Consider the following 21131-nt stretch of genomic DNA (forward strand, 5'->3'; position numbering starts at 1 on the left):
CAAGCATCGAAATGAGAGGCCGGCCTGACGTCTCCCTTTCAAGTGGAGGTTGGCCTGCCCGCGAGAAATCTTTTAAGGGGCGTGAAGTTTGACTTATTTTGCTAACAACTAGCTGCAGCGAAATAAAACGATGAGGATCCAATGGCTTATTGGCAACGCGCTGCAGAAAGGGAATAACGTATATTTACGCTATATATTTAATGGAAACATTGCGTAGCTTGCACCTGCGGGACGTTTGTCGAAATCAACGCGGATGCGCGCGATTAGATAATGAGTGAACCGGTTCCCTGCTCGCGGCATTACGGCTACTGGCGTTAATGCTAACGTAGCTAGTTTGCTTAGCCCATTTGGATCGGCTGCGAAGAGTTACTGGCGGGCGTTGAATCGGCTAATGTTGGCGAGCAACAAGCTAATCCCAACATGCTAACAGCAGTTCCGTGTTAGGAGAAGAATAACCGCTCTTTTTTTTTCCGCGACCACTTCAATGAAAGCTGCATTTGACTTGAACATTGGACCGCGTACGCGGTTATCGGTCTGTAGTTGTAGCCTCCCCGAGCTACTTTATCGAACGCGCTAGCATCCATTGACAACTGTCGTTCGTCACTCGTCACGCTCTTGCAACTATCTGCTCGAGTTGGTGGGCTTTGTGCTGGGTTTAGCCATTGCGTGCTAACTGTCCATCTGGAAAGTTGGTGAGTCCACATAACGTTGCGAATAACGTTGAGGCGGATCAGACGTTGACTGTGTTGGAAGGACCTGTGGTGACAGGGGTATTTCTTTTGACAACATTAAGTTTCCTCTACTCCAGAGTTGTTCAGAAGACGGGCCTCGTTGATTGCGCAGCGTCCTGTTTTAAGCATTTTTTTTTTTTTTTGTCGAGCCTGCCTACTTGATTCATGTTTTTACCTCAAACGTGTGAAGTTGACACGTTCCGAAAGCAAACATGTAACAGCTTCGACATTACCTTTTGGATTGTAAAAAAAACCTGCAGAATTTACTTGGCACAATGCACAATTCAGGAGTCCTTTCCCAAGAAAAGATGGAGCTTGACCTGGACAGCTCACCTTCCTTAGTTCAGGCAGAGGGGCAGCTGAGAAGATCCAACAGTGCACCCATGATTAATGGCCTAAGGTTCTTTTTGTTAATTCCTTCACTGAACGTGTTTCTTATATAGATTTGAGTCTATGTTGACAACGGTGACATCCTGAGGGGCTAAGACAGCAGGTTTGTCATTGCAGTGATAACTCCCAAGTGTTCCAGAGAGGGGTATTGCGAAGCCGCAGAAATAGCACTACAGTTGTCAACAGGCCCAATATGGTACGAAACATAACTTCAATGTAGATTGCTGTTTTTTTTAATTATTCGCAGGTGAATGTTATCCTTTGTTATCCTCCATTGTAGATCCCTTCGTCGCCCATCCGAGTTCCAAGCACCAGGCTTCATCAGATCAAACAAGTAAGAATGAGAACGACCGGGACCAGTCACGTGATGACATGAGCATGGGAGACAAACCATTTCCCTCTCAAGATGTAGGGATTGATGGTGCCTTACAAACATGCAAGAGTAACATCGTGGAGTTAACAGGGCCTCCGGTCTTTAAGACATGATCGATTGGTAGTATCAGACTCCGACAGAGACTTTTGAAGTCCGGGATTGTGTAATTGTGGTGATGTGATGATGGTAATAAGAATTAACACTGTTGTGTGCTGTCACAGGAAGAGGGGGTTGATGTGATGAACAGAGAAACTGCACATGAGCGGTAAGATAATAAATAGAAGCGCTGGTTGGGTTTTCTCTACAAAGAAACTTAAAGCGGGAAACTTAATTTTGACGCCAATTTTTCATCGTAGTCGTTTTTTTTTTTTTTTCTAATGAAGATGAGACAATCTTTACATCAAAATGTATTTCAATCAGAGCTAATTTTAGTGGGAGAACTTGACAAGGACCAATCAAAATGTAATGTAAGTAATTTCAGCCAATTTGAGATTGGATCCAGTGGCGCCAAGCTTAGATTTTTCTAAACAGCTATCCATATTATTTATATCGATCTGGTCAGGAATGCACAAATGTTTTTAAGCACACATTTGACGGGCGCGATCATGCTCGCGCACCATTACACTTGCAAATCTGCACAGTCGAGCACGAAAAATCACGCGTAAAATTTGTTACGAGTAGAAAAAATGGAAATTGAAAGACGTCGCTTATTTTGTGTAGTCTTGAGATTTACGTGTTTTATTGCATAAACGTTGGTAACAAAACAAGCCTGATCCTAAACAGTATTCACCTGGGAACAGGAAATGCAAGTTAACCGTACTGAGCGTGTTTGGAAGTAATGCCAAATACGCATGTTCCGAATTGCTTCACGTGCTGCGAGCGCGTTTACGTCGAAAGTAATCAGCATACTGAGCCATGTCAAAGGAAATTCACTCACACCAGGGGTGCTCAATACGTCGATCGTGAGGCAGTTTTGGTTGATCGTTTGACGGTGTGCACCCCCCCCCCCAAAAAAAAAAAATAGACGTTAGACTATCCACCTTGTTGCTTGATTCAGGTGTGGCCAATACGTCGATGGCATGCACATAAAGGCCCATTCTAGCAAGTTGGCCTCTTATTCACGGCAGTCGCGGCGATGTGCGCCTGCACCCATGGCCCCCACCCCGTGGAACTGCATTATTTTGAATTTGAAGACTTTTCCTCTCTACGTGCTTGGATAGGAAGATATAGATCTACTGCTAGCTTTCATCAATGGATTGACAATAGATAGCGCCGTAAATTACGTGAGATTATAATAATACATCATGAAATGAAATGATTTATGTGAATATGTGGTTTTGAAATTGAATATCAATTCACCTCTTTAAAACATGTCTGTGCAGTGTCAATAAATTCTGATTATGGTATTAGGTAACAACTACATACTCTGGTATAACAACTCAGTAAGGTATTTTAAGGTCTTGAAGTTCCATCACTAATCACACCCGCAAGTTTATATCTGCGGGCATGATTGACTGTAAAGTTTTGCATACATTTTTAAAAGGGATCTACCCTGAACTGGTCCCCAGCCAATTGCAGGACACAGATAAACGATTCACACTCTCATTCACATTTACAGACAATTTAATGGCTTCAATTAACCTACCATGCATGTTATCGGAATGTGGGAGGGAACCGCAGTACTGGGAGTGAGAATAAATCACAGGGATGGGAAAAACATGCAAACTCCACAGAGGGGAAGCCAAATTAGTCCCCAGAACTGGGAGGGAGATGTGCTACCCAGTTGGGAACAATGCTGCCCATCATAAATACCGAGGTGGTTTAATATTTATCATTGCCGGCCGTTTTGTGAGCAGATCAAGGAGAAATAAAAATCCCTCACAGCTTGGACTGTTCTGGTTGTCATAGAAAACCTTTTGCATCTCTCCCAAGCGGGTTTCAGCAGCTCATGTGACGGGGCTTCGTCAGGGCCTTACTAGCCTGAGTTGGTGTAGGAAGGACCCGTGATGCTTTCAAACCCTGTCTTTGGATACTGTTTACAGGAGCACGTATTAATTGCTACTGTATGGTAGAGCTCAGCTCTTTGTTGATCACGACTTCACAAAAGATTGATGACTGGAAAAGTAGATTTTTTTTAAAAAAAAAATATAAAACTGGAAGTGTTCAGAGTAGTTTATAAATCACATATTGCTGTGATTCCCTCCCCCCCCCCCCCTCTCCTCACTGGATTTACTGACACGTTCACAAACGTGTTGTGCTGAAGTCACGCCATTGTAAAGCTGACAAAATAACTCCCACAACCACACAAGCTAGTTCGGGTTTTACCATTCTGAACCATACTGTGGCGGACAGAGCTCATCTGTGTCACTTAGTGAAATTGTTTCGCAAAGGGTTAAAATGAAGCTCTTGTTCGCTACTTTTGTCCACAGGGAAGTTCAAGCTGCTATGCAAATAAGCCAGTCCTGGGAGGAAAGTCTCAGTCTGGTAAGGAAAACCATCACATACAGCGGTGTGAAAATGTGTTTGGCCCTTTCCTGATTTATTTCTTTGCATGTTTCTCTCATTTAAATATTTCCTGTCATCAAACAAATTTATTAGTCAAGGCAAACTTAAAATGCAGTTTTTCAATGGTGTGTATTAAGGGAGGGGGAAAACTATCCAAACCTACGTGGCCCTTTGTGGAAAAAGTGATTGCACCTAAACCTAAAAACTGGCTAGGCCATCCTTAGCAGCAACAACTGCGATCATGTGTTTGCAAGCACTTGTATTGAGAGTTTTCCAGCACTGTGGAGGAATTTTGGCCCCCTCATCTTTTTGGAATTGCCGTAATTCAGTGACAGTAGTGGGATTTTGAGTGTGATCTGCCTTTTTAAGGTAATGCAAAACCAACTCAATAGGATTCAGGTCAGGACCACTCCAAAGTCCTTATTTTGTTTTTCTTCAGGCATTAAAGAGGTGGAGTTGCTCGTGTGTTTTTTAATCTTTGTACTGCCGCAGAACCAAAGTTTTTCATCTTGAGGTACTGAACAGATGGCCAGGCATTCTCAGAGGATTTTTTTATTTTTTTTTGTAGACAGCAGAGCTCATGATTCCATTCGTCACAGCAAGTCTTCCATGTCTTGAAGCAGCAAACTAACCGTTATACTACCACTATATTTTAGTGCTGGTTGGATGTTCCTTTTCTAAAATGTGCTATTACTTTTACTCCGGATGTAATTGGAGCCACACCTTCCAATACTGTTGTCTCATCATAGGTGATTTTCTTAAAGCTCTTTGGCATAATAAAGATATATTTTTTGGCAAAAATGAGAAGTTTTTTTTTTGTTTTTGTTTTTTTTTTTGGTCGGTACTCGTTTCTCTCTTAGAACTCTGCCACCCAGGTCATTTTTTGCCCTGTCTCTTTTTTACGGTGGAGTAAGGAACACTGAGCTTATCTAAGGCTCGTGAGGCTTGCGGTTCTTTGGATGTTGTTGTGGAGCCTTTTTTTTTTTTTTTGACCTCTTGGATGAGTCGTCACTGCGTTCCTGGAATAATTTTGGTCAGCTGGTCACTCCAGGCATTGTTCGCCTCTAATTTATAATTTTATCATTTGTGGAGAATGGCTCTCACTGTGGTTCGTTGGAGTCCCGAAGCTTTTAAAAATTGTTTTATAACCTTTTCCTCACTAATAGATCTCAATTACTGTACTTTCTTTATATGTTCCTGTATTTCTTTAGATCTTGGCACGCTGTCTCGCTTTTGAGGATCTTTTGGTCTGCTTCACTTTGTCAGACAGGTCCTATTTAAGGTATTTCTTGATTGAGAACAGGTGTGGGTAGAAAAATTGAGCTCTGGTATGATAAACCCTTGTTAGGTTTTAACACTGGCCATTCACCTTTTTACATATAGGGCCTCATAGTTTGGGATTTTTCTCAATTAACATTAAAAACCTTCATTTAAAACTGCATTTTGTGTTTACGTGTTGAATTTGACCAAAATTTAAATTTTTGATGGTAAATATTTAAGTGTGACAAACATGCAAAAAAATTAAGAAATCAGGAAGCGGGCAAATAATTATTTTTTTTTTTTACATCTGAGGAACTTGTTTCATGTCAATGTCACCTTTGTGCAATACTTCCTCATGGCATGTTTGGTCCTCTGGTCATCGCTGCTCTTTTTATGGAGTAAGCGTGAACCAACATGCTAGATTACAAAAAAATACAGTTTGTGTATGTGGGAGTTAACAGGGCCATCAGTCTTTCAAGGTCAGACTGATTTGGTAGTATAATACTCCAACATGGCTTAAAACCCATCATGTCTCTGATGACCAATTTGATCATTTTTTATTTTTTTTTTGGGGTTAGAGTGACAATGATTTGGAAAAGTCGGCGTCATCTTCTCCTAAGCGAATTGACTTTGTGCCTGTGTCTCCGGCACCGTCCCCAACCAGAGGGATAGGGAAAAAGGTACGTCTTGAGTTTTTTTTTTTTTACCCTGGTTACGTGCACATATAATTTGATTGTGCCTCCACAAAGTAGATAAAAGGTGTGGTTAAACATCGCTCAAGTAATCTTGTTCCTCAATCAACTCAAATCAGATCTAGAAAATAGAAAGGTGCGTGGTAGGCGGTGGGAACTAATTTTGACTACCAACACTGGGTCATTGCTATGTAAAGCCATATCGCTCTTTGGTTTGCTGTAGATCCAAAAATCTTTTCAATATCTGGCCCCCCAGTGTGATTGTGAGTGCAGCTTTTTGTCTCCATGTTCCCTGGGATTGGCTGGCGACCGGTTCAGGGTGTACACCGCCTCCTGCCCATTGACAGCTGGGATAGGCTCCGGCATTCCCTCGGAATCTCCTGAGGATAAGCGGTGAAGAAAATGGATGGATGGATGGATGGATGGATGGGCTGTGACTGTGTGGAAGAAGCAATTTTGTCAGTCAAACTCAATGAGAGCATTTTCCGTTTTAAATCACTACATGGGTGAATTTACTTTACAGAGGTTAAAAAAAAAACCCACAAATGTCCAAATCTTTTTCTTGGGTATTTGTAAAATTTGTAGGTGGAGATTAGGATAGATTTGATGGAAAAGATCAGGATTATCCTGATCCTACTTACTGGAAGGGCGGATCAAGGCAGGATTCAAGATGATAGGACGCACAATAGATTGTATGGTGTAGTCGCGCAGAATGTCAGGCTTGAAGGAAGGATATGGCCATTATTCAATTGAATTTTTTTTTTTTTTTTACTTTGGATTATTCAGGGTGACTTTGATCTGTTCCTGAGAGATCGAGCTGTAGCTCTGCTCTCTGTGTCCTTCTTAACACGATCCGCCTTCTCGGCTCTTTGGCTGCTTTTTCCCCCAAGCGGTTTTCCCCATGAGCCATGTTTTCATATTTTTGATATCGCCAAGAACAATTCAAATGACGCATGTCCGATGTGGCTGACGGAACACATGAAAAAGAATCTGCATGCACCGATTCTCGAATTGCACTTGCGTAACTCCACAAGTGACAATCTTGATAAACTATTATTTAACAATAATACAAGTATTGCATGTCAAGCTTTCATTTTTTAGATATATGCGCTGTACTTGCCTTGTGAGGTATCTGATACATATCAGACTTCTTAATTCACATTTGAAGAGGTCCGATTCCGTGCATTTGTTTCTCATTTGTGCTGCCACGTAGTATACTAGAATTTTGCCTGTCGAGAGCAAAAAAAAAAAAAAAAAAATCAAATGTGTCCATTTGAACTGTAGTGTCGAAATGAAGGGATCTGCAGCAGCCTGACCATAATATGTGTTGTCTCATCTCTTCTGTGTCAATTTGTTTCCGTTCATGAGCAGCAGTGCTTCTCTCCTTCTCTTCAAATCCTTGTGAGCAGCAACGGTCTCAATCCCAGTCCGATTCCCAGTCCAACGAGGCGCTTTGGGTAAGTCCTCGACGTTTCAGTTTTCAACTCAATCCATTTCTGTTTGGCCTCACGCAGTCTGTTTGCTGGCTTCAATCTGACCATAATTAACTTTAGTGGGTGTTTTGTCACATTTAGGGGGAAATTTCCAAGTTCTGAATAAATGGCGGCCTCGCTTTTGATGTCTTCTGTACTGTAATTGGCATAAAGTGTCTAATTTACTGCCGCTTTTGTACTCTTCGTAGACTCCACGCCCGCCTTCTGTTGGCATATCATTTCGTTGGCTACAATGGCGCATTTAATTGATTTGCTTTGAAATTATTTAATCATTACTGGAATGAAGAAGACCCGAAGTGTCTAGTTAGACTTTTAGGAATTGAGTTGTAAAATCCACGTTGGTACCCTCAGCAGACGGAGCCAGAGCCCGATCAACTGCATAAGACCCAGCATTCTTGGCCCAATAAAACGCAAAGGTAAGAGATTCAATGTTTATTATTTTCGTAGGCTTCCAATAGCTCTCATTTATCACATAGGAAGCACATCAACAAGGTTATGTCTTGAAACGCGACCTGGCAGCAACAAGCGGAAGATGCAAGCAATTCAAGCTCAACTAGTTGGCTCCCTCCACGGGCTGCACAACAATTTAAATGAGTTTGTTTCCACATGTGAACTTCCCGTAATTCCCGGGCTACAGAGCGCACCTGCTTAGAAGCCTCACCAAGTACATTTGTAAAGGAAATACCATTTGGTACATACATACGCCGCAGCTGTGTGAAAGCCGCAAGTATTCACATTGAAGCCCATATTTAAACACGAGATATTTACAAAAAAAAGACGGTACACAGAGAGGTCAACGCTAGTGCCGCCACGCTAATGCTAGTGCTAGCGCCGCACTAACAGGGCCGGTTTAAAAAAAAATACCGGTAAAAGTCACTGAGACACGGCAGTAACACGCTAGCGCAGGGCTAACAGGGCCGGACTGGTAAAAGTCACTTCCTCGGCACATATATTCCACCAGTCTCACTCTTATCTTTTCCGCTCGAGTGCCCCCTTCCGGCCGTTAGGAAAAAAATGCACAGATTTAGCCGCATCACCGCATAAATCGGAGGCTTGAAAGCGTGTGGAAAAAAAGTTGCAGTTTTTAGGCAGGAAATTACGGTTCAGACTTTTCAATGCAAATCAGCATCATGCTGGCTGTTAATTTTTTTTTGTTGTCTTCTAACTGTGCAGGTGAGATGGAGACAGAAAGTCAGCCTAAAAGGTTTTTTCAAGGCACCACCACTATGCTGTCCTCTGACGTCTCCAACCTGTTGGATCTCGGCTCCTGGTAAGACTTACCTAAGTGGCGCCGCTTGAACGCATCGTCTTTATGCGTTCATATTTGGGTAATGACCTAAAAAAAAAAAAAAATCAAGTGACAGAAAGATGGAGGCATGCACTGAAAAGGAGAGGAATGAAGATTAGCTGAAGTAATACAGAACGTGTGTGAATGAGAGGGGTGGCGGTGGAAGAGTGAAGCTCCAGGGAGAAGAGATAGCGAGGGTGCACGACTTCAAATACTTTGGGTCAACAATCCAGAGCAATGGTGAGTGTGGTCCATGATGTATGGATTAGAGACGGTGGCACTGAAGAAACAACAGGAAGCAGAACTGGAGGTGTCAGAAATGAAGATGTTGAGGTTCTCACTCGGAGTGAACAGGTTTGGATACGATTAAAAACGAGCTCATTAGAGGGACAGCCAAAGTTGGATGTTTTGGAGATGAGATTCGAGAGAGCAGACTTAATTGGTTTGGACATGTCCAGAGGAAAGTGAGTGAGTAGATTGGTAGAAGGGTGCTGAGGATGGAGCTCCCAGGCAAAAGAGCAAGAGGAAGACCAAAGAGAAAGTTTATGGATGTGGTGAGGGAAGACATGAGGGCAGTTGGGGTTAGAGAGGAAGATGCAGGAGATAGGCTAAGATGGCAAAAGATGACACGCTGTGGCGACCCCTAACGGGACAAGCCGAAAGGAAAAGAAGAATTGGATGGTGAACAAGTCCCTAAAATTGTTACGATCATACAAAAGTACAACAAACAGGGTGACTGTACACAAAATAAAAACACAAGGGATAAGTACAAAGGCACACCACACCTTTCAGATTTATATTTTCCTAATTTCTTTTTTGAACTCATTGTTTTACGTCACAATTATGTGCTATTTTATTGATCACATAAAACCTTTGTGGTGGCAAGGTGCCACAATGTGAAAAGAGTCAAATGCTTTTTCAAAGTCCAGGATAAACTGGGTTTCACTGCGTTCGCAGTGGTATTGCACTTAAAATTGCGAGCACATTTAGCGTACTGTAATTCCCGGCCTACAGCCTCACCCAGAACATTTGTAAAGGAAAGGCCATTTGGTACATGCATACGCCGCAGCTGTGTAAAAGCCACAAGCGTTCACATTGAAACACAATATATTTACAAAGAAAGACGGTACACAGAGTCTAACGCTAACGCCGCAGCAGCTAATGCTAGTGTCGCTGACCTAATGCTAACGCTAGCGTTGCGCTAACAGGACCCGTATTTTAAAAAAAAAAATACTGGTAAAAATAATTGAAACACAGCATTAACAGGCTAGCGCAGCGCTAACAGGGCCGGACCAGTTAAAGTCACTTCCTCGACATATATTTCACCGGTCTCTCTCTTACATTTTCCGCTCAAGTGCCTCCTTGCGGCCATTAGGAAAAAGTGCACAAATTAGCTGCATCACTGCATAAACCGCAGGGTTGAAAGCGTGTGGAAAAAAGTCGCGGCTTACAGGCCGGAAATTACGGCATTTAACTGTGTTTTGTTTTTTGTAACTCAGCCACTCTCCAGATGGATTGCTGGACGGCAGCCTCAGCAGCGTCTGCTCCTCCAGCGACTCCCTGGGCAAAATGGAGGGAGGGTCCCCGTCGTCGTCCAGCAACTCTCCCTTCGCTTCCCTCCAGGATATGTCCCCAAAGTGAGACGGCAATAAGAAACTTCTCTGGGAGGAAACACTTTTTTTTCTTCACACCCCGCCCCACCCCCCCACCGACCCTCCACCTCAAAAACGCCGAGAGGAACGTGCGCTTTGTAATGTTGAGGCAAATCTAGTGGTGTGAAAGGCGAAGGTTGCGGAGCACAGGCTGCTAGTCTTTGGATGGATGGTGCTCGGCTTTACTGCCGTTAGTTCAAAAATTGTGCGCGCGCCCTTCGGGTTCCCCTCAATAGAGATGAGATATGAAGCACTGGACTGACACCCATTTGGATTTGTAGTTCCCCGTCTTGTGCCGGTCTCGATTTTGTCCAACAGGGCTTTGTATGTACAAAGAAAGTATTTAACTTATTTTTTTTTTTTTTTTGTTTGTTTGTTTTTTGCTATTCTGTACGTGTTAAATCTTACGAATAGTTTGTATAGTTTGAAGTTGGCTTGATGCAGCTAACGACGTCGCGCATCTGCTAAAAGAAATACTGTATAAGGAAACTTTACTGTTATACTGTAGAGATAATTGTTCCCTTGCTTCCAAGCTGTAAAACTGTGGTCTTTTTTTATTTTTATTTTTTTAAAGTGGCCTGTCGTCCGCCACGTCAGATTACCGGGAGCAGTGAAAAACCTTGCAGTTAATTGCAGACACATGGTGGTCTTTGTAGTGTTTAACACTAAAGGCCTCTCCGTCGTTGTACAGTTTTGCTTTTTCTTCTGGGGAAAGAAATATTTATGGTAAAGAAAAACTATATATATATATATATATATATATATATATATATATATATAAAATAGGATGGCGATCTATCTCCAGTAAAAGCGAAAGTTTGGCACAGATGCTTAGTTTTTTTTTTTTTTTTTTTGGATGAGAGGTTGCTGCTGTTCTTGCTGTGGTTCACGTTGCACAGGGTACCCACCTGTCTTTGTTTTCAGCCTGTGTTAAAAGACTTAAGCGGGGGTGGGGTGGGGGGAGTTTAACTTGACCCCCAGTTATCAGACAAATGTAACAATATGTCGAGGTTAAGCCTGTACTGTTGGCTTTTGCACCGCGATTTGTGATCACGTCCTTCCCTGTGTCCCGTTCTGTGCAAACCAGGATGTGATGTTTTAAAAGGAGTTGTGCCCTTTTTACAATGAAGAAAGCTTTGTTTTGCAGTTCTACGATTGAATGTCTTTTGATTTTATCGGGATCGCTTGCCCAGATGTCAATGCATGACATGTCTCGTGAGCGGGCGTAAGTCTAGTAGTGATGTTCAATGTCAAAACCGGTTTTTGCCTTTTTTTTTCGTGTGTGTGTTCATATCAAAGACAAAATAAATTATTTCTTCATGTGTGCAGTGTTTGTGTCCTGGCTCGTGTAGAACATGTCATACAGTGAAGAAAACAAGTATTTAAACACCCTAGTATATTGCAAGTTCTCCCACTTAGAAATCATGAAAGGGTCTGAAATTTTCACCGTAGGTGCATGTCCACTGTGAGAGAGATCATCTAAAAAGAAAAATCCAGAAATCACAATGCATGATTTTTTTTAATGACTCATTGTGTGATACAGCTGCAAATAAGTATTTGAACACCTGGGAAAACTAATGTTAGTATTTGGTACAGTAGCCTTTTTTGCAATTACAGAGATCAAACGTTTCCTGTAGTTGTTCACCAGGTTTGCACACACTGCAGGAGGGATTTTGGCACACTCCTCCACACAGATCTTCTCTAGATCTGACAGGTTTCTGGGCTGTCATTGAGAAACACGGAGTTTCAGCTCCCTCCAAAGATTTTCCATTGGGTTTAGGTCAGGAGACTGGCTACACCAGGACCTTCATATGTTTCGACCCATCTTCAATTCTCTGACTGAGGGAAAGAGGTTGTTTCCCAAAATCTCACAATACATGGCCGCGGTCATCCTCCTTAATACAGGGCAGTCGTCCTGTCCCATGTGCAGAAAAACATCCCGAAAGCATGATACTACCACCCCCATGCTTCACAGGAGGGACGGTGTTCTTGGGATGGAACTCATCATTCGTCTTCCTACAAACAAGGTTAGTGAAATTCTGACCAAAAACTTCCATTTTGGTCTCATCTGACCACAAAACCTTCTCCCATGACTCCTCTGTATCATTGGCAAACTAAAGACGAGCCTTGACATTTGCTGGTTTAAACAGGGGAACCTTCCGTGCCAGGCATGATTTCAAACCATAACGTCTTAGTGTATTACCAACAGTCACCTTGGAAACGGTGGTCCCAGCTCTTTTCACGTCATTGACCAAGTCCTGTTGTGTAGTCCTGAGCTGACTCCTCACCTTTCCAAGGATCATTGAGACCCCACGAGGTGATAACTTGCAAGGAGGTCCACTCCTAGATTGACCGTCACGTTTAGCTTCTTCCGTTTGCTAATGATTGCTCCAACAGTGGACCTTTTTTTCACCAAGCTGCTTGGCAATTTCTCCGTAGCTCTTTCCAGTCGTGTGGAGTTGGCCAATTTTGTCTCTGGTGTCTTTGGACAGCTCTTTGTTCTTGGCCATGTTACCAGTTTGAGTCTTACTGATTTTATTAGGCGGACAGGTGTCTTTATGCAACTGACGACCTGACGCAGGTGCATCTGATTCAGGATAATACATGGAGTGGAGGTGGACTTTTAAAGGCGGACTGACAGGCCTTTGAGGGTCAGAATTTTAGCTGATAAGACAGGTGGTCAAATGCTTATTTGCAGCTGTATCACACACACCAAAAAATCATACATTGTGATTTCTGGATTTTTCTTTTAAGATGATGTCTCTCACAGTGCACATGCACCTAACGATGAAAATTCCAGACCCCTCCATGATTTCCAAGTGGGAGAACTTTGCAATATAGCAGGGTGTTCAAATATTTATTTTTGTCACTGTACATTCTGCTGTCAACAAATTTGATTCACAGGCTTAATGAGTCCTAACGAAATAAACCAATTAAACCAGGTTGATGTACTGACATTTTATTACATGTTTAGAATATTGTATTTTGAGCAAAAAAGGCTTTATCTTGACATGGGAAAAACAAAAATCATGATAGGTACCGATACGTGCAGGCAACTGCATTGTCTTCCATTTACACTTAAAATGACGTGAAACAATGTCGGTTACAAGTAAATACAATAAGAAAATTGGTATGGCTTTATATACACGTAGGATGCATATTTTTCACACTTTCTGCTGCTGCTGCTCAGTTGAGTTTCATAGCAACAGGCGGGAAGCGTGAGGCAATCACACTTCTTCACAAGTCCTGCTCAGGGATGGACTCCCCCCCCCCCCCCCGAGGACAACACCACGGGTCTGTTTACATCAATGCGCCACTAACACAAACCTGCATTTGAAAAATGAAACAAATGTTTCAGGAGTGAAGGCGTACGGGGAGAGAAAAAAAAAATACAAAAACCTCCCCCTGTCGCGATGTAGACCGATGACACAGTGGTGATGTGTTGCAATTATCTGATTTAACCAGGCCCATCGTCTTCGTGCTTTTCATGTGCGTAGGATGACCATTGTGAGAAGTCCTGAAATGAAACAATTGAAAAGATATTTTTAGTCTTAAAAAAAAGTGCAACTTATTTTCATCTCAACTGCTCTCGCGAAGACAAAAATGTGCGTTCGGCTCACCGAGAACATAAGCAGCTACGAGTTTCTTGTTAACACTTAAGTGGAGGTAGACAGGCACGGTGGATTCTTGCTCCCCGAGGGTCGGGAGCATCAGGGCGGCCACGCACACCAGCCCCAGCAGCACCGTCAGCAGGCTGGGGCCCCCGGCGGCGGGGCGGCTCTCTGTGGGACACGCGGCCTTTAACAAAACTGTTATTCCACCACAAATAACCCAACTATGACATGGGGGTCAACATTAAAAAATGGGAAAAGAAACAAGGAGTTGATACTACGATAGTAATAAACTGTTTTGGAATATGCAGTATCTTTTCATATCAGATTATATACAGGATGTTCCAAAGGAATACATTAATAACAGGTTGGGAATATTGGTTTTTTTTTTTGCACAACTTGCTGTTCTCCAACAAGGAGCCGTGAACAGTAACCCACAACAGGCGTTTCATCTACGAATGGACCAATATAGTTCCTGGTTAAATTACAATTTATATACATTTTAAAAACGCTTATTATTGCATGGTGGCGCAGCTGGTAAAGCGTTGGCCTCACAGTTCTGAGGACCCAGGTTCGATCCCAACCCCCTCCGTGTGGAGTTTCTGTGGGTTTGCTCTCAAGTCTCCAAAACATTCAACATTAATTCGACACTCTAAATTGCCCCTAGGTGTGATTATGAGTGTGGCTATTTGTCTCTATGTACCCTGCGATTGGCTGGCAACCAGTTCAGGGTGTAACCCGCCTCCTGCCCGTTGACAGCTGGGATAGGCTCCAGTGCTCCCCGTGACCATCGTGAGGATAAGCAGCAAAGAAAATGGATGGATGGACGGATATTATTGTGCCTGCATTTTGTAGTGGTTTAGAACTGTAGTTCACGACAAAGGCAGATTTTTGTGTGTGTGTGTGTGTGTGTATATATATGTATATATGTATATATATATACACATACACACACACACACACACACACACACACCACACACACACACACACACACACACAGACAAACACACATCAATATTGTGCCCGTAGATCACATTTTCCATCATCAAATAGACATTTTTTTGGTTTAGGTTTCTTGTGGTGGTATATGCGTGATCTCAGCATCGTTTACTATTACTTGACTAAACTATTTCTTTGCAATTATGAAATATAAGTAAACCGCTCAACATTATGTGTTCTTATATCATGCTACTCCTGCCTTGTCTCGCTGTGGTATTAAAATATCACAAACCCAAAAAAACATGTTTAGACCCCAGATGAGTCTGGCATAAGATAACAGCCAGTTCCAGACTTAACTTAAAAGTGCCGTATTTTACCAAACCAACTTTTTTTATGATTTGGGATACAAAAATGGGTCTATGGTGCCTCAGTAAACATGTGAAATATGAAATAAAATCATCCACAGGTTCCTGAGTTCCAGCCTTTTTTCGCCGCTGTATTTTCTTCCATGCAAGCTTTATGACCGGTAAATCTTGCTTCACAATATTTTCAAAATACTTGTCCTCTCTCTCGTCTATTAAAGATTCTCATTTCCTCCCCTGGCAGTCTATGTCAAGTTGATGTTAGGATAGGCTTCATCTAGATGGCACAAATTAAAAAACATAAGCAAACAAAAATGCGTGCCATCTCAATAAAATCAAATTTTTACCCTGGACCCGAAGGGAGGCTCTTCAAATGAGCATTTGGCTCCATCTAGCGGTCACAAAGCTGCATCCTTACCTGTTTGAAAAACAGTCTGTTCAAAAAACTCGCTGTCCACCATCGGGTCTTTGGCCCTCCGCTCATCATCCTGCGATCGGACGCCAGGGCCGGGCTCCTGCGAGGCGGAGGGACGCAGCGTGGCCGTGACCTCCTTGCGGCCCAGCGCTTTGCGCTGACTCTGCTCCGACACCTGCAGACGGAACTTGTCGTAAACCCCATAGTGGCACGGCCGCACGTCTCGGAGTCGGATTACGCTGCAACATGTGGATTACACAAACAGAAAAGTTAGACGAGGCGTCGGGGTAGGCGGGGCTTTCTTTCTCTGCTGGCCCAAACACGGCAACACGGACAAATATTGACTCCCAACATTTGAATTCATTGCATTCAAAACCAAGTGACTTCATAAATTGAGGTGTGCACTGTATGACACTTTCAAGTTGGGAATTTTTGTGGTGAAATATTTAAGTGCACATATAACCTTGACAGGTGACTTTCTCAAAACCTTTGAATGCACCAGCCCCAATGTTGAACGTTTCAGTGCTTTTTGCACAATTTGCTGTCTTATAACGAGGACTTTAAAGGTCCACCGTCATGAAATGCATGATTTTTAGTATGTTAGTCATGAAAAAACGGCAGAAGCTATGAACCCATCCATTTTTTCACCACAAAACATGATTTTGACGTGTATGGCTTTTTGTAACTCCCGCCATCAAAATCCTCTAGAGGGACTTGTATTTGAGAAGTAGGAAGTGACGTACGGGGCAGGAGCGCCCTCCAGTGAACTTGTTTCTTTCTATTAGATTTACCTCCGGGAAGGTAGCTCGTTGTTCCTTCGTGTTAGCCAAAATGCCGGCTTGTTGTATTGCTGGATACTCTTCGAACACTCGGGAGGATGGATTAATTCTTCATACTTCTCAAAAAGACCCGGTTCGTCGTGAAAAATGGATTGCACGGGTGCAAAGGACGAGAGCTTCGTGGTTTCCAAATGACAGGTAGTTGTGTACAGAGCTACTAAAAAAACAATAGTTGAGGGGAAAGATGGAATCCTTTCAGAACGTAACAAAAGATCATAAATCAGAGGTGCTTAATGTGTTGATGAGCCGATCACGGTGGATTGGACGGGGAGGCGGTTTGGCCACGTGCGGTTTGGCCGCGATCAGCATATCATCTAAATATGTCTCGAAACCATAGGCTAATATTGCCCCGGTCACTTCACTCGATTGTGAGATGTTCTCTTCTTTGAAAAGACCTTCCGTGTCGCATAGTAGGTGGACGGACGAGGCGCCGCCGAAGCTGTGCCTCGCGGACGAGCACGGCTTCGGCTGGGCTGGCCCATACAAACCGTCTGGGAATCTGTTGTTCGTTCGAAGTGATCCGCATATCATGTAAATATGGCTCGAAATGATAGGGTAATATTGCCCCGGTCACTTCACTGCGTCAATGGCGAATGTCCAGGGTGACTTCACAGACAGTAGATACAGCCAATATGGTGACCACTTGGATGTCGAGTGACACTTCCGCAACGTTGCGCATGGATGACGCGCTCTCCGCTCATATTTATTTTTTTGTATAGACATTGAAGTGAATAATGTCACATGTATTTTTCATTTCAATACCTATTTTAGAATGTTTATAGGGATGACACTTGGGCTTTAACGGTCAACTTCTCAACAGGGGTTTGATCTCCGAGCCCAGAGCTACATTTCAAATGGCATCCATCTGAACACCATTCGCTCACTCTTCTAGAATTTTCCCTGTCTCTGTTACGACACGCTAATGACACTCCCGCATTCTCTTATCAATGGTTAGTTCAATTTCTCTGGCTTATGATGTCAAAATGTGGACAGTTCTATGTAAAAACCAAATCTAAATTAAGCAGAAAACATTTTGGTCTAAAGAAGCTTACCTGTAAAGGTTAGAGTGAATTCTAAATTTTGGATTTGTAAATTTTCACGAATATTTTGCATTTTCAAACGCACATAAAGAGGCTGACTCACATGTCAACACAACACTGTGGCTTGACGGCTCCGGTGGCATCCACCACAGTGTACTTGTTTGGCGCTGTGCACAGCACTGGGGTGGGGGTGGGGGGGACACAAAATACAAACAAAGTTCATTTGCAATGGCGCGTCAGGTCCGTGTGCGTTTTGTGTGCCCGCTGACCTTTGAACTTGAGCGCAAACTCATAGGGGTTGTAGAGGGTGAGCACCTGCTTGTGAGACGACTGCTCGTCGGCGTAGAAGACGAGCTCAGTGGGGAACACGAACACGGGAAGGTTTCCTTCCACCAGCTCGGGCTGTCGGTGCTGCTGCTGCTGCATTGGCCCCCGCTGAGCTCCCCCCCGTCCGCCGTCCACAGTCTGCCCGGCCCCTCCCCCCCCCTCTTCCCTGGCGCCGCAATCTCAATCAGGCCGCGTGTGAGAAAATGCCACTCCTGGCTTCTATGGCATGGCACTGCGAGGGGACGCAGATGGACACCAATATTAAACATGGCTTGCGATTATAACATGTAAAGTCCTTTAAACACACACAAATAAAACACCGATAAAAGTATTTTTATCATCACAGAATTTTATTTTGTTTAACTTCTCCATCTAGCCCTTTTACTATACGATGTGCCCATCGGCTTTTTATATCCAAATCAGGTGAACGGTGTGGGGAAAAAACAATTTGCATATGTGCCTTGCTCTTTTTAAGTAATGGGACGAATTGACAATCACATATCAAACTTTCATTTTTTTAATACTCGGTTGAAAAACCTTTGCAGCTCAAATATGGCCTTTAGTAAAGACATCACCAGATGCTGGATTTCATCCCTGGCGATAATCTGCCAGGTCTCTCCGACAATTCTCTTGCTTGTTCTTGGGTCGTTATCCCTTCAGGAAATGAAATGCATACTCAATAGAATTTAAGGTCATGTGACTGATGTGGCCATGACATTACATTACACGCTTTTGCCAAAAAAAAAAAAAAAAAACCTCTTTGGTTGCTTTCGCAGCCTCTTTCTTTCTCCATTTGCACTGTGGCGCACCATCCAATGAGTAATGAAACATTTATCTGAAAAATGAGCAGATAATATTGCAAAAAAAGTACAAGGGAACCGGTCGCTTTGGCAGCCGTACACAGCCACAATATGGCACCAGCACCACCATGCTCCACCGAAGAGATTTTTTTGGATCAGAAGCAGTTCCTCTCTTACCCATCCTCTCTTATTTTTTTCCATGAGTTACTCTGGTACAAATTCTTACTTTTCTCATCTGTTCACAGGATGTTATTCTGCAACTGTACAGGCTTTTTTTTTTTTTTTTTAGATTTTGTTTGGCAAAATCCCATCTGGTCATCCTTTCCATCACCGGTGTCAAACTCAAGGCCCGGAGGCCAGATCTGGCCCACCACATGATTTTATGTGGCCCGTGAAGCCAAATCCAGAGTGTTAATTTCCATGATTCTTGAAAAAAAATCTGTACCAAAATCTCTAATTGTCATACATCATAGAAGATAAATTATATTACAAGCTTTTTTTGTGTTACCACATGTGAATAGTTGAAAAACACATTACCCTTGATTTCTGATTCCAAAACTAGTTCATAAATTGATGTAAATATAAGAGTAAATATTTTTGTTCCACAGTAATAATGGCCCTCTGAGATAAATCAGAATAACAATGTGACCTGTGAAAAAATGAGTTTGACACCCCTGCTTTACATTTTGTGCTGAATCCTCTGTTTTCACTCTCTGTGGATGTTTTCTCCTGATTGTTGTCTTTGACACGCATACAATAAAAGCGTCAGGATGAATACTGAAGTATTTTGGGCAATATTATCTGCACACGTTCATTTAAATGCTTCTAAACTCATTAGGCGGCACTTCCCTGCGCAGGCGGACAATGACCCAAAGCATACCGCGATTGTTTTTCAGGCAAAGAAGCGGAATGTCATGCAGTGGCCAGGTCAGTGATCACCTGATCTGAATCCAATGGAGCATGCATTTCACTTGCTAAAGACAATACTGAACAGAAAATACCCCGGGAACAAACAGGGAATGAAGACAGTTGCCAAAACCAAGCACCTAACCTTTGCATGTTCTCCCCGTGCCTGCGTGAATTTTCTACGGGCACTCCGGTTTCCTCCCACATCCCCAAAACATTAATTGGACACTCTAAATTGCCCCTAGGTGTGATTATGAGTGCGGCTGTTTGTCTCGATGTGTCCTGCCATTGGCTGGTAACTAGTTCAGGGTGTACCCTGCCTCCTGCCCATTGACAGCTGGGAAAGGCTCCAGCACTCCCCGTGACCCTTATGAGGATAAGTGTCTAAGAAAATGGATGGATGGACTTTCTCCTTCTAAAGCCGACATTCCTGATTGTGCCTGAAGTGCCATTCTGCTAACGTCTCTATTTACATTTCATCATGTTTTGTTTGTCAGTTTCATATTTGTCTAACAAATACAGTATATGGTTTAATTCCGAATGTACTTAAATCTAATTAGTTACATTACTTTGACAAATTAATTGAAATAATTACACAACAATTAACAGGATAACTTGTTGTTATTTGAAAGAAACTACATTTCCAACTTAACCTTCCCAGCACCCTTAGTACACTGCATTGTGAGTCCTCCATAACCGAATTTTGTGAACATTAATGCACGCAACTTTTATTAGTTTGAGCTTCTGTGATCAAATTGGGGGCACGGGGTCAAGCAACAGTTCAACGTGTTTCTGTAAAGTTATCATATGGCGACAACATGGCACGCGGTCGTGTGTTTACATATTTCCATGTTCAGAATTTCAACACGAGGACGAGTGGTGATGTCGTAACACTCTATTGTCAATAAAACACACACACACACCCAAACACATATCTACTCGTTTTCGTCGTGCTGGTACCTTAACAAACAAACAAAATATTACGCCATGTAACACAGTCTGTGTCAAGCATGAATATTTATGTTGGTGCTTTTCGTGCTTCTAAAATAGCTTTCATGTTCATGCTGTAGCAGCACATTTAAATTAGTTATTTTACGAATACCGTGTTAAAAAATATCCACTAAAAATCGCTGATCAACCGGAAGGGTTTAAAATTCGCTGACATTTCATCCGAAGTGTTTTATTGTCATAATATTGGAGCTAAAGCGCTAGCATGCTACTCCAACCCGAATGCTAACCAAAAATGCTATGTCCATCTGCTGTTCTCATATATAATAACAAAGCACATACACGTTAATAACAACAAACAAATCAAAGTGAGTTACCTTCAATAAAACGTTAATATCACCGCTGGGATTTATTGTGCCACTGTGCTGTTGTTGCGTCCTAGCTTTTTTTTTTTTTTTTTTACCTTTGTCAATAAAAGGCTGCGGAGTTCGCAGTGCATGCTGGGAAGAGGCTTCCGAGAACGTGCGAAGACGTCAACACAACCACTTGAGATCAACC

The 21131-nt window shown here is 42.7% G+C and overlaps 2 protein-coding genes across 2 annotated transcripts; one reads left to right on the plus strand and one right to left on the minus strand.

The window, feature by feature from the left end:
* Nucleotides 1-7: 7 nt before the first annotated feature.
* pabir2 (PABIR family member 2) lies at nucleotides 8-11713 on the plus strand. Its single transcript, XM_061835280.1, has 10 exons — nucleotides 8-1131; nucleotides 1239-1317; nucleotides 1402-1455; nucleotides 1716-1759; nucleotides 3924-3978; nucleotides 5838-5939; nucleotides 7323-7408; nucleotides 7796-7860; nucleotides 8618-8714; nucleotides 10232-11713. Exons 1-10 carry the CDS (start codon nucleotides 1007-1009, stop codon nucleotides 10371-10373), a joined length of 849 nt encoding a protein of 282 aa, XP_061691264.1. The 5' UTR covers nucleotides 8-1006; the 3' UTR covers nucleotides 10374-11713.
* Nucleotides 11714-13308: 1595 nt separating this feature from the next.
* mospd1 (motile sperm domain containing 1) lies at nucleotides 13309-21055 on the minus strand. The gene is made up of 6 exons (XM_061834929.1): nucleotides 20951-21055; nucleotides 17862-18151; nucleotides 17696-17771; nucleotides 15717-15952; nucleotides 14005-14166; nucleotides 13309-13901 (listed from the first exon to the last, which is right to left on the minus strand). The coding sequence occupies exons 2-6, from the start codon at nucleotides 18016-18018 to the stop codon at nucleotides 13870-13872; spliced, it is 663 nt and encodes a 220-aa protein (XP_061690913.1). The 5' UTR covers nucleotides 18019-18151; nucleotides 20951-21055; the 3' UTR covers nucleotides 13309-13869.
* Between the last annotated feature and the right edge of the window lie 76 nt (nucleotides 21056-21131).

The sequence above is a fragment of the Syngnathoides biaculeatus genome, chromosome 11 (assembly GCF_019802595.1).
Source record: "Syngnathoides biaculeatus isolate LvHL_M chromosome 11, ASM1980259v1, whole genome shotgun sequence".
NCBI classification, from domain to species: Eukaryota; Metazoa; Chordata; class Actinopteri; order Syngnathiformes; family Syngnathidae; genus Syngnathoides; species Syngnathoides biaculeatus.

Excerpts from the sequence above, each read along its gene's own strand:
- pabir2 (XM_061835280.1), top strand. The coding sequence starts at position 1,007 with ATGCACAATTCAGGAGTCCTTTCCCAAGAAAAGATGGAGCTTGACCTG. Across the intron at positions 3,979-5,837 it reads GGGAGGAAAGTCTCAGTCTG|AGTGACAATGATTTGGAAAA; the intron begins GTAAGGAAAACC and ends TTTTGGGGTTAG. Across the intron at positions 8,715-10,231 it reads CTGTTGGATCTCGGCTCCTG|CCACTCTCCAGATGGATTGC; the intron begins GTAAGACTTACC and ends TTTGTAACTCAG.
- mospd1 (XM_061834929.1), bottom strand. The coding sequence starts at position 18,018 with ATGCAGCAGCAGCAGCACCGACAGCCCGAGCTGGTGGAAGGAAACCTT. Across the intron at positions 17,772-17,861 it reads GTTTGCGCTCAAGTTCAAAG|TGCTGTGCACAGCGCCAAAC; the intron begins GTCAGCGGGCAC and ends CCCCCACCCCAG. Across the intron at positions 15,953-17,695 it reads CCACAGTGTTGTGTTGACAT|CGTAATCCGACTCCGAGACG; the intron begins GTGAGTCAGCCT and ends CACATGTTGCAG.